Source organism: Artemia sp. Qi Xiang Cuo, chromosome 11 (genome assembly GCF_049724085.1).
Source record: "Artemia sp. Qi Xiang Cuo chromosome 11, ASM4972408v1, whole genome shotgun sequence".
NCBI classification, from domain to species: domain Eukaryota; kingdom Metazoa; phylum Arthropoda; class Branchiopoda; order Anostraca; family Artemiidae; genus Artemia; species Artemia sp. Qi Xiang Cuo.
In genome coordinates, this window is record NC_142804.1 from 17,037,376 (window position 1) to 17,049,659 (window position 12,284).

The following is a 12,284-nucleotide window of genomic DNA, read 5'->3' on the forward strand; positions in this document are numbered from 1 at the left end:
CTTTTCCCCAAACACATCCAATCAAAATTTTGAGATAGCCATTTTGTTCAACGTAGTTGAAAGTACTGCAGATTAGGTCTTTGAGGATGACAACCCCCCCCCCCCCCCCACAGCCCTCAGGGCCAGGGTTGTATGTTATGCCCGGGGGACATATAAGGTTTTCATTGAAAGCGTTGTTGTTCAAACTTGAAAAAGGACTCGTTCCTTTGGAAGTTGAAAGGATAAGTGCCCTTTTGAACAGTCAAAAGGTATTTGAGGACGACTAACCCCCCTCTCACGCCCACCATTTATCCAAACACATCTGATCAAAATTTTGAGATAGCCATTTTGTTCAACATACTGGAAAGTTCTGGAAATTTGGTCTTTGAAGACAGTAACCCACTCAGAGCCCTCAGGGCAAGGGTTATAAGTTATGCCCTGGGGGTATATAAGGTTTTTATTGAAAGCTTTGGCATAGAAACTTGAAAAAGAGCTCATTTGGTTGGAAATCCAAAGGGCTAGTGCCCTTTTTAATAGTCGAAAGTGATTGGAGGACAACTAAACCCCTCTCACGTCCACCTTTTTGCCAAACACATCCAGTCAAAATTTTTAGATAGCTATTTTGTTCAATGTTGTTGAAAGTTTTGGAAGTTAGGTCTTTAAGGATGACACCCCTCTCCCCCACAGCCCTCAGGGCAAGGGTTGTAAGTTATGCCCTGGGGGCATATAAGGTTTTTATAGGAAGTATTGTTGTAGAAACTTCAAAAAGGGCTCATTTGATTGGAAATTGAAATGGTTAGTGTCCTTTTTAATAGTCAAAAGTAATTGGATGGCAAGTAACACCCCTCTCACACCCACTATTTCCCCAAACACATCCAATCAAAATTTTGAGATATTCATTTTGTTCAACGTAGTTTAAAGTTCTGGGAATTAGGTCTTTGAGGATGAAAACCCTCCCCCCACAACCCTCAGGGCAAGGGTTGTAAGGTATGCCCTGGGGGCATATAAGGGGCATGTAAGTTATGTCCTGGAGGGAGGGCGTTCGCCCTCTGATCAGTTCTGACCATTTATAAGGGAACTAGCCCTCTCCAGACCCAACTAATTGATCCATTTTTGAAGTTTCCACATCAAAACATTCTATAAAAACATTATATGCCCCCGGGGTCTAACTCACAACCTTAGCCCTGAAGGCTGTGGGGGGAGTGTCATCCTCAAAGACCTGATTTCCAGAACTTCCAACTACGTTGAACAAAATGGCTAGTAAACTGCAAATTATTTTATGGCTTTTAGAAAGCATGGGGTTTAGAACCCTATTCATATTAATTTCTGCTCGTTTTGAGTTTGACTCTGTTATTTATTTTAATTTCTATTGGTTTTGGGTTTCATTTATTTATTGATACTGGTTTGTGGTAGTTGAATGCTTGGTAGATTATTTGATTCTATTTTTGTTCATGTTTGGTTTAGTGGAGTTCTTTACTTTTTTTTTGAAAAACATTTTGTAGAAAAGGTTTTTTTTTTAGTCAATCTTGCCTAAAAAATAAACACATGCAAGGTTTCCGATTTTTAAGGTGGTGCATTCCTTTGTCTCAAATTACCCTTTTTTTTTTTTTTTTTTTTTTTTTTTGCAATGCTGCTGAGGCAGTGTTGCCAATTCCTCAAAACAACTCTAAAAAGCTAGTTGAATCATATTTCTGAAGTTTTGTGAGACACCTGATCTAAAAATCAATAAATAATCACAAAAATATGGCTTCTTATTGCCTGTGAATTAATTCATTTAAGGCAATGAACTGCCATACCCAATGATATTAGCTATTCATGTTTTCTTTGTATATCTATTGGATGTATTATATCTACTATTTCTGTCAACACACATTGTTGGTTGTTTTCAATTGTGTCAACAGGTCTTTAGCAATGTTAATGGTATTGGAGGAGTCCCTTGTGACAATTATCATTTTATGGCCATTAAGTACGGTAATGTAGTTTTAAGGCAAGTAACTGTTTTTGCAGGCTGGAAGAATTTCTCTCATGTATTGGAACATATCATTTTTGCTCTCCTACTTTTGCTACTTGAATTTTTTTTCTATTCATATTTTTTTGTTTTAGATTGATCTGGATACAATTGATGTTAGTAACCTCAACCGCCAGTTTTTATTTAGAAAAGAACATGTTGGAAAGCCCAAGTCAGTGATTGCCTGTTCATCTATTCTAGAATTAAAGCCAGATATGAAGGTTACTGCTTATCACAATAGTATTATGAGGTAAGACTAACCCAAGCTGGCATATCTTTACGTTTAAGTTTTGATAACTATATAACATTGGGGTTTTTTGTTAAGAAAGAAAAAGAAATTCATGCATCAATGGAAATCCCCAGAGGCTATGGCCTGTAAGGGACTAAACATCAAATAACCTCAACAAAAACAATTTAATTGGAATAAAGGTAAAAAGAAGATAATAAGAAAAAAAGATGACAGGGTCCTGATTTAACCAGCCTCAGACAAGCAAATGCACTGCTAGCCATTCCAAAAAACAACAAAAATTAATGACTTTATATGGCCAAGCAGTCTGCACCAAATTCATAAACTTCAAATAGTACAATTTTAGTAATTTACGTCATTCCTCTAGAACATTCCGTGAGTTCAATTCCTTCAGCAAAATCTCTAAATTCGAGGCCAAATATGTCTAGTGCTAAATCTTGGTCTAATAGTTATGACCAACAACATATGTATCAAATGACGCCTTCAACTTCCATAATTATAAATAGATGATGCTCATGGGGAAAGCAAAGATAAAAAAGAGACAATAATTTGTGTTGGTGATTATATGTACAAAAAACAATGTAAAATTCACAAATTCCTGCAAAAGAAATATACAAATTTATCTTTAACAATGCCTTGCTGATATGATTCCCAGGAAAACCCTTGGTCTACGCCTTTACTATTAGTGCTGCAAAGTTCAAGCATCCCTCCCATTGCAGAAATCTTTTCCTGTGTAGAATGAAAAATTATATTCGCATGCCTACCAACACAGAGTTCGAAAGTTGAGGACGGCATCCTCTTTTGGAAAATTCACGGGAAATCTACGAAATTATTTTTAACAATGCCTTGCTGATATATTCCAGCTATCACCAGTAAATACTCATAGTCATATTATCAAAATAGTTGTATAGTCAAAACCCAAAGATGAATAAGGTGATATGCAAAAATTTTCAACAAAGACAAACAACAACAAAATCGATTCACGAATTTGCCTATAAGAAACACAACATTCTTAGTATAATGTCAGGAAAATGTGCTTAAGTTTTTAAATAATACCAACACTCCTTGCTAATTTACTACATAGACATGCAATATGACCTTTGAAACTTAGCGACTCATCAAGAAACTGTAAGCTAACCTAAAAATGTTTCTATACCATTTTTAGAAATATGGTTATGTCAATGTTAAGTTGTAGTGTAAAAGGTAACTTTAAAATAATATCTTTATTGAAAAGAAATTAATAAAAAAAGTAAGTATTTTCCAATTTTTAGGGTTTTATGCATCCATCCCCCTTCCCCAGTATTGCTTAGAGCAAACAATTGCTTTCCAAACAAACTTTGTTTGATTTTTTAGAGAAAGTAATAAAGGCAAACAAACGAAAATTTCAGGGATAAGCTCAAACATAGAAATCTGAAAGTATCTGAAAATTATTGCTATTGTTCAACTGCTTGGCTCACTTCTCAAAAATTATTGACCCGGCTCGAAATACTTATCTTTAAAATTTTAAAGAAGGTTTGTTCGGAAAGTGATTGTTTACTATCTGAGAATTTTCCAATTATTTAACCTGAATTAAAGAGGATGCCCTTAAAGTTTGACCTTTTATTTGATAATTTATCCACGTATTTTTCTTCGTTTTTTTTTTAGACATTGAAAGTGTTAGCAGATGTCCTTTTTTCATCTAAGAAATCACTTTGAATATTTGTTTTGTTTAAATTGCTGTATAGTGTATAAAGTACTTTATTCTCCATTTTTTAAAGCCAATGTCTTGGTGCTAAATGTTTTGAAAGGTTTAGTATAGTTTACGAACTGTGAAAGGTTTATGAACGCATTTGATAACAGAGCACCTAGAATCCATGTTAATAGATTTTCGTTTGGCTGCCAAAGTTGCCCATAAATGACCTGATAAACTGTTTGTCTCTGGTTTGTTGGCCATGGGGGCTTATAAAATGAGCACATGAAATGCAAAATCGGCCCCATGACAGGGTTCGGATAACCCCCCCCCCATTACCTCTGGCCCTTAAGGGGGGGGGTACTAGAGCTTTCAATTTATGATCAAAAAAGCTTCCTTGCAAGAATCCACGATTTTCAAGACAAATCTTACTTTTTATTTTTAAACCAAGATCGTGGTATTGTGATGTCGCAAAGCGTGGTTTTCATTGCGTTTACGATATTTTAAACTGTTGTTTTTTGGGGTTTAGGGGGAGGGGGGAAGGTACCTAGGTTAAGCTATGTATTTAATATATGGTATGCTTTACCTTTATCTTTGTTTGGAACATTTGCATACCTGAATGCCAGTTTCACAGTTTTCGACCAAGAAGTGTAAGATATCAGACATAGTAACATATGCGCTTATACATCTGACTTGTAAGTTACTTTTCTCCTTTTTTTTTAGCAAAGAATATGACGTTAAGTATTTTCAACAATTCACCATAGTCATGAATGCATTGGATAACAGAGCAGCAAGAAGTCATGTGAATAGACTCTGTTTGGCTGCTAAGGTTCCGCTCATAGAAAGTGGCTCAGCAGGCTATTTAGGTCAAGTTACAGTAAGTCTAACATAGACTCCTTCCTTCTTAGATAGAATATGTACTGAAGAGGCAGCAGAGAACACAAGCTTTCTTTTGGTGACATGATTGGTTTAAAAAGAGCTCCATGCGTGTTCAAATTTATCTTTTTTTGTGCGTGCTCACTCAAGAAAATAGTTATTAATTTATTATTTTGCTCAAGTTTTATTTTAGATCGCTTAGATTTGACAAAAAAATTGTAAAATAGGGAAAGAAAGAAAAGAAAGTTATTAGGGAAAGAAAGAAAATAGGGAAAAGAACCAAATTGTAAAATCTAGAAAAAAATCTTTTTGTTAAAGAAAAGTCTAAAATGACCAGACTACTTCCATTATTGATGCCAATCCAAACAAGTGGTTGAATAAGCGCATACATTTTTATAATTGTCCAGTAATAAGGGAATATATCCAAAAACCAGCATAATTTCCATAGATTAGCTGAGGGTGGACAAGGTTGTGACTGGTATGTGTAAGTTTTGAACAAAAGTTGTTATTTTTTGTTGTTGTTAATTTGAAGACCCGTCGTAAAAAAAAAGGCAGAGTAGAGAAAAAAAGGTATACAGCTCATTATAATAAACGCTAATGAAAACAGAGACACTGACAAAGATTATAAAATAACTTAAAAGCGGAAAAAAGTAGAGCTGCTTGGATAGCGATAAAACCAAAAAATGACATTGCAAGTAGACTAATTAAAACAAACAAACTAAAATAATGTAAGTAGACTAAAAAATATTTTTCAAAGAAAAGTAAAGAGCCATTTAAAACTTAAGACGAACAGAAATAAAGTCCTATAATAGTTCAAACTTTTTCCAACTTGTTCAAACTTCAAACAGTCCTATAAATAATTCAAACAATCAGAAATTACTGTCAAAGAATAATTGAAAGGATAACGGAAATTAAAATAATTAATCACATCAAACATAAATGCAACAGGCACTGATATAGAAGAATAATAGTTGTAAAACAAGTAAAAATTAAAATGAATCATCGAGTCAAACTTAAAACGAACAGAAGTTACACTGCGCAGGAGTTTGGCTACTGCCCTTCCCCTTTCTACCTGTAAACCTTTTAAAGTCTAATATTAATTGCGTTGTATTTAACTAATTATATTTTCAACAGTGTGGTTCAATTTTTCAAAGCTTCGACGAAAAATAAAAAAAATCGAATCACTGCGGTAATCAAGATGAATGAAACAAAAACAACAATGGAGATGAACATGATGTTTAATGTATAATGACGCTAACTCCTGGAAGTCTTAGCGATTCAAGATTTTATTTAACATTAATTTTTTGTTTTTCCATTTTACAATTACAAAAATGTCGTTTAAAATGTGTCTTATTTTCAGTAAAACTCGAATGACACAATAGACTTTAGAAGGTTTACGGCTGATAAGGAGGCGTGGGCAGCTGCTAAAATCCAATGTGTAATAATTTCTGTTTGTTTTAATTTTGACTGGGGTATTCATTTTAATTTTACCTCGTTTGAGGAATTTTTTTTTCATATATTTCAGTACCTGTTACATTCAGATTTGAGATGATTGTTTACTTAAATATCTGTTTGATATGGTTTAAATTATTCTTTGATATTAATTTCTGGTCATTTCGAGTTTGAACTGTCTATTTCTGCTTGTCGTAAGTTTTAATAGGGTGTTTTACTTTTGTTTGAAGAATTTCTTTTGAAAATTTTTTAAAATTAATTCGCTCTTTTGATAACCTGGATGTACATAATGTCTTTTCATTTTGTTTAACATTCCCTGAAGTTTCAGCTTAATGCTCTTAGTCTTTTTGGATACATCTGAGCATACATTTGGGAAAGGGGGGATCACAGATCCCCCCTTTCCCAATTAAAAATCCTGTAAGTAATGGGCAAATAGCATTATTTACAAAGCTTTCCCCGGGGGCTTTTGGGGTCATCGCATGTTTGGAGGCATAGTTATTAGAACTTTTGATTGTTTTGAACGAAGTGAATATTTCTAAAAAGCGCGAGTGGGGGGTTGGCTGTCCCCCGTTAGCTTTCCATCAGAAATCTGACGTTTCACCTTAATACAGTCCGCCTTTTTGGGGACACCCACGATCAAAAATTTCCTCTTTTCTCGATGATAAATCCAAGTATGAAATGGGCAAACTTTGCTCTTTACACCTTTCCAGGACGTTCACTGCATGATACTCTAACAAAATGGATCTTTTGAGATGGATGAGTCATTGAAAAATTTAAACTATACGTTAGAGCTGCAACTAGAACTGCCTAGAATTTATATTACCTTTTTTTTTTTTTTTTTTTTTTTTTTTTTTTTTTTTTCAAGTATAGACAATCAAATTCTTGAATTTGAAGGCGTCGGAAGGAGAGCTAGAATTTAGGTGGAGTTACATTGGTAATTCTAAATTCTAACATACGAACTTGTGGAATTGCTGGGATTTCTATCGCTTTGTTCTGCTCGAAAGGTTCTTATGAATATAAGTAGAAAGTGCATGAAGTGAAATCAATCCAGGGGGAGGGGTACTTGACATATTGGGTTTAGATTGTTTACTGTAGGGCAATGACACTTAGATTAATTACATTCTTTATAAGTGTTCAAATCTTTTTTGTCGTGCAAGTGATTGTTCTACTGATACCAATTTATTCAACGGGGACGGACCAGAACCGAGGATTTAGCCCAGGACCCGCGAATAACTAGGAAAGAAATATAAACTGTTTTTAGCATACGTCAAATTACGTTCTTTGAGACATTGGTTGGGATGTAGGTGTGCCAGCACTATTACTGGTACACACGGAATGATTCAAATAAGAATACCTATAGGCGAAACCACTTTAATCTACGATATTGTACTTATGATTACCCTTTTCGACAATGTATACTCAATTCAACTGGAGAAGCTAATACTCCCAAAGAAATGATTCAGGTATAAATCTCATTGCTTCAATTTCAAGCCTTTAACTAGGAGAAAATAAATATTCAGTAATAAATTCAGTGAACTTACTCATGGTTTCCAAATCCGACAACATACTAATTACAAAATCAACCATCCTCTTCTAAAGTTTTCACTGTAGGGTGTAACATTTTGGCGTTCGGACCAATCAGGGACGAGCGATGGACCCTAAGTAACCACCAAACGAAAACGAATCTGACTTCTTTACCCCCAATCCCTTCGTAACTAAATCCTTCTTGACGATAGGCCAAAAATCTGTCTGGATAGGGAACCATCATAAGAATCTCGATATGTTGGGGGGGGGCATGTTTGCCACTGCAGGCTTTCTTTTTCTTTGGTTAGAAACCAAAAAACGATTGATTGACTAAAACAGTGAATTGGGAGAAAACATAAAAGAAAAATAGACTTGACCAATTTGTAAAATATGGCTAAAAATTGTCAATTTTAATAGAAAAAGCTATCAAAATCAATAAATGGGCAAAATTTAGTAAATTTGCATTGACCAAACTTACTTTTGATAAGATTTTATTACTTTCCATTTACTATCAAAACAAGTACAAACTGTATATTTAAAAATTTAATTGTATATACAAAAAATTACATTTTCAATATGAATTTTAATTCCAATGCAATTTTCACCTGAGAACTAAACAAGGCTTTCAACTACCGTGTATGTAGTTTTGGTTGAAATTCCAAATAAATAGATATGAAACCAAGTTAATGCCCATGATATTTAAAATATGTCTAGGGTTCAAACCTATAGGCGCTATGGTCCTCTGTAACCCTGTCAGTTTTTAAACTGTTGTGTATATGACACATTTTCTATATGGGAACTTACAGCTGACATTGTTAATATGTTTTGCTGAGCAAAGCGGATTGATACCCTGAATTGCATCCTGAGCCTGAAACAATTCCAAAATAATTATTATAATAGCTTGAGGCAGTCAAAGGCATTATTAGTAGGAAATCAATTTAAGGAACTCATTTAACGGTATTTTTTAGTATTTGGTATCAAACTGCTTTAAAATTTTGGCTGACTTTAATCAATTTCTGTAAGCTCAAAAATAATTTAATTAGAATGTTGTAATAAAAATTACAGACATCTAAGTTTGGGTTTTAAAGACTGACTGTAATTAATATTAATAGTTGAAATTCTCCTCGAAATAAAATCTCAAATTCGAAACTTTGGATAAACTTTTTTTGATCTATTGACTACTAGATTTTAGTTTAATGAATTCAACACTTATCTATTAAAAGACTGTATTTGGTGTTGTTTAATGTGTGCATATATACATACATGTATGTCTTTTAAAACACTGTATTTGGTTACTTTAAATGTGTACATCTGCATATATTAGTGAAAGACCAGGCTTCGCTCGTGTTTTATGCCACCCTTAGTCCAGGAAGTATGTGAAAAAAATGGGCCTAACCCGGAACAAATTGCAATAGAAATAATTCTTTGACTACCCGACTCAGAAAAATATGCTGATTCCGAATATGCAGTTTGCTCATCTAGCTGTTTCACAAATACGTTTTTTTTGGGTTGAGGTAAATAACGAGGAGGAGAAATATGTCTTTTGCAGAAATGCGTAGAACCACGAAAAACAATATGCATTTAGGGGTAATAAAGTACGCTGAATCTGAAAATGATCTCTAACTGCAAGGATAAAAAACGGTTATCAATATTTAAAGAAGTATGCTGGAGGAGGGTGAATTTTCTCATCTAGTGTTAAACCACGCTGAATCTGAAACAAACAGGTCTTAAAATGTAGAATGACAACTACCACCCATTTTGATGGTTTAATTGACAATTAAAGCATTCTCAACTTTTTCAGTTATACATACAATATACAAATGTTATAAAAAAACGAAATGTCAATATTCATAGATCTTCGTTATCTTCGAGATCATCAACTCTGAGAAACTCAGTTGTAACACAGTTCGCACAATTTGTTCCCTTGCAAGCTTCACAGGCCCAGGTGCATTTCATGCTATTTCTTTTGCAAGTGCATCGCATATTTGAGCAGTCGGTTTTGCAGTTACAGCGAAAAACTGTAAGGAGAGAGTTGGGGGCAGCGGGGAGTTCACCAAAAATAGGGCGATATAATCCATTCTGAATTACCCAACCGAACTGGCCAGGGTCGAGATTACATCCCAGGGTTTTCCACGATTTAACTTGCAAATAAACTCGAAATGAGAGGAAGCTGCAAACATCACTAGTGGGAGGGAGAACTTTAAACTCAACATACGAAGCAGATGATGTAACTTTCTCGATGAATCTGAGATGACGCAACTGATTGAGGGTTAAATTGAGCCTGGGAACTTATATAAAAGTATCATTGCTTTCTCTCCAACTGCTAAAATGTCGTGCTTGGTGGATAGTGGGTCTATAAAAACTTTAGCAGATTCATAAAACTCGTTGTTTTTTATCAGAAGCTGTAGTCCCGCTGACTCCCCAATGCCATAGACACGAGAAATTGAATTGCACCCAAGGAAGGCGTGGACATACAGGATTGTGCTGCATATACGAGATCCAAGTTTGAGTTTCGTTGCATTTATATCCCAAATTCTATTCTTTGAGATTTCAGCTCGAGGTTCAGAGTAAAAGTAGATCGCTTGGCTATCTGTCTGTGCGTGATAACAGAGGAGTATAAGCAGATCTGTGTCGTCTCCAACCAGGACAGAAGGCATAAGAGAAGCAGATCGAGCTGTGGTTAGAACAATGAGAAGATCAGCGTCCCTTTTTGCTTGGTATACCTGACACCCAGCTTTGGTCAGGTACTCACTGGTCATGGCTATGATTGCGTGCTTATTCTGGAAATTGCTTAGGAACACTTCTTTCTTTGTAGAACAGACTATATTCCTGCTAAAATTGATCTGCGGGCACGATCGTTTCCCTTTCCGTCTCAAATGGGTGATGTCTTTTGATTGAAGGTGCTTGGTCGTATCCGTCGAAAACCACCGACGTACTTTGCGCCCCGTATTTCCGTTCAACGTAGTCAACGTACTTATGGCAGATACTATCATAAGTTGAGTTTTTTTCCCAAGGAATTCGCTGAAGCAGTGTCCCACCATCGAGAAATATATGCTTGTCACTGAAATCTTTGACGAAGTCTTCAGTTTTTGGCTGCTCCTCTGCAACTAGACGCCACATCGCATCAGCGAGGGCAGGCTTATTGGCTGTCTGTAGAAGTCCGTTTGCTTCAAAAAGTGACGGAGGCGGTGAACACAATTCATACTTAAAATATGACTCCAAATCATCTTCGCTATTTCCAGCAACTGTCACTAGCCGCTGAAACATGAATGCTGGATCAACGGCAACTGACTGTCTGTCAATAACTGGAGCAGCTTTATTAGCAAGCGTTACGGCCACAGGCTTTTTCTTGAATGTGTACGTGTTGACGCTTTCCCCTGTCATGCTATCCATGATTTTTTGTCCGACGGATCTAGCTGTGTCGACGTTGACTTTTTCATCAGCCGTAACTCCAGAGGTAATGTTTCGCAAGCTCGGGTCTTCTGCGAAAGGGGTATTCTCAGCAAGAAAGCAAAGGAGCTTGCTAGTGTCATGTGTTGTCGCGTTCAATCCTCGACTCTCTAAATTCCTTGTGCTGTTCGTTCGTCTCGTATTGGACCTTAGCGAAAGTTTGTGTCAACGTATTAATCGTATTACAAGTTCCTGCTGAAAGTAACCAAGTCAGCCTTTGAAACTGACATTTGCCAATTCCCCTTGTAAGATTGACTTTAGTTTTCGACCAGCGCATGAAAACCTCCTCAATTACCAGATCTGATAACTGGCCTAACCAAAAATTTTCGGATCTGGAGATAACATGGTTCCCGTTCTGAAAATTGTCAAAGACGTCGGGATTGGTAGTTTCCAGCTGTTTTATATTTTGCAGGTACACCCTGGCAGACTTCGCATATAGGAAGTGGTTTAACGCTGTGAAATACGTAAACATAGCTTCAACTACATAAAAGCGAAGATCCCAGTTCCCCACACGCTCTGCTTGGATGAACTTCTTCAGTATGTCTATCATTTCCATATATTGTATCCACAGTTCCGCCGTACGCGACTTTTCCGAATGTGACTGTTTAAGAGAAGAAACATACTTCGCATGTCTGTGTGACCTTCCAATGCACCAAGATAAACAGTGAAGAACTCCATAAGCTCGTCGGAGGCACTGAATATTTTTTCCGTGTCTGCTGAATCAGCATCATCTTCAGTGCCGTAAAGTTCAGTGAAGAGAAGTGTCTTCACTGCCCAGTCAGTGAGTATGTGTCCTCGTATAGCTCCGGAATAAGCTTTCCCAGAAATAATTTGTAGAACAGTATTTGGCGCATATATTATTTCCAACGTGTCTTGAAGTCCAGAGCCTTCCATAATCTGTCTAACAGCCCCAATGTAACTCATGAGTGTGTGGAAGCCACCCAGCCGCAGTACGATTTTTTTTTTATAGGACTTGCCCCCGTCTCGGCAGCAATAATGGTAAGAGCTTTCCAGTAATGTGGCTGATCGAAGGTCAGTACTGGAGTCGCACCGTATCTGAAACACTGTTCGCAAACGAA

The 12,284-nt window shown here is 36.1% G+C and overlaps 1 protein-coding gene across 1 annotated transcript in view; it reads left to right on the forward strand.

Moving 5' to 3' along the window:
• The window catches only part of Uba2 (Ubiquitin-like activating enzyme 2), a 73,274-nt gene that overhangs the window by 11,130 nt on the left and 49,860 nt on the right, over positions 1 to 12,284 (forward strand). Inside the window, exons 2-3 of the mRNA XM_089096342.1 lie at positions 2,083 to 2,237; positions 4,627 to 4,780. Coding sequence (XP_088952468.1) covers positions 2,083 to 2,237; positions 4,627 to 4,780 — 309 coding nt within the window. The remainder of the gene's footprint in view (positions 1 to 2,082; positions 2,238 to 4,626; positions 4,781 to 12,284) is intronic.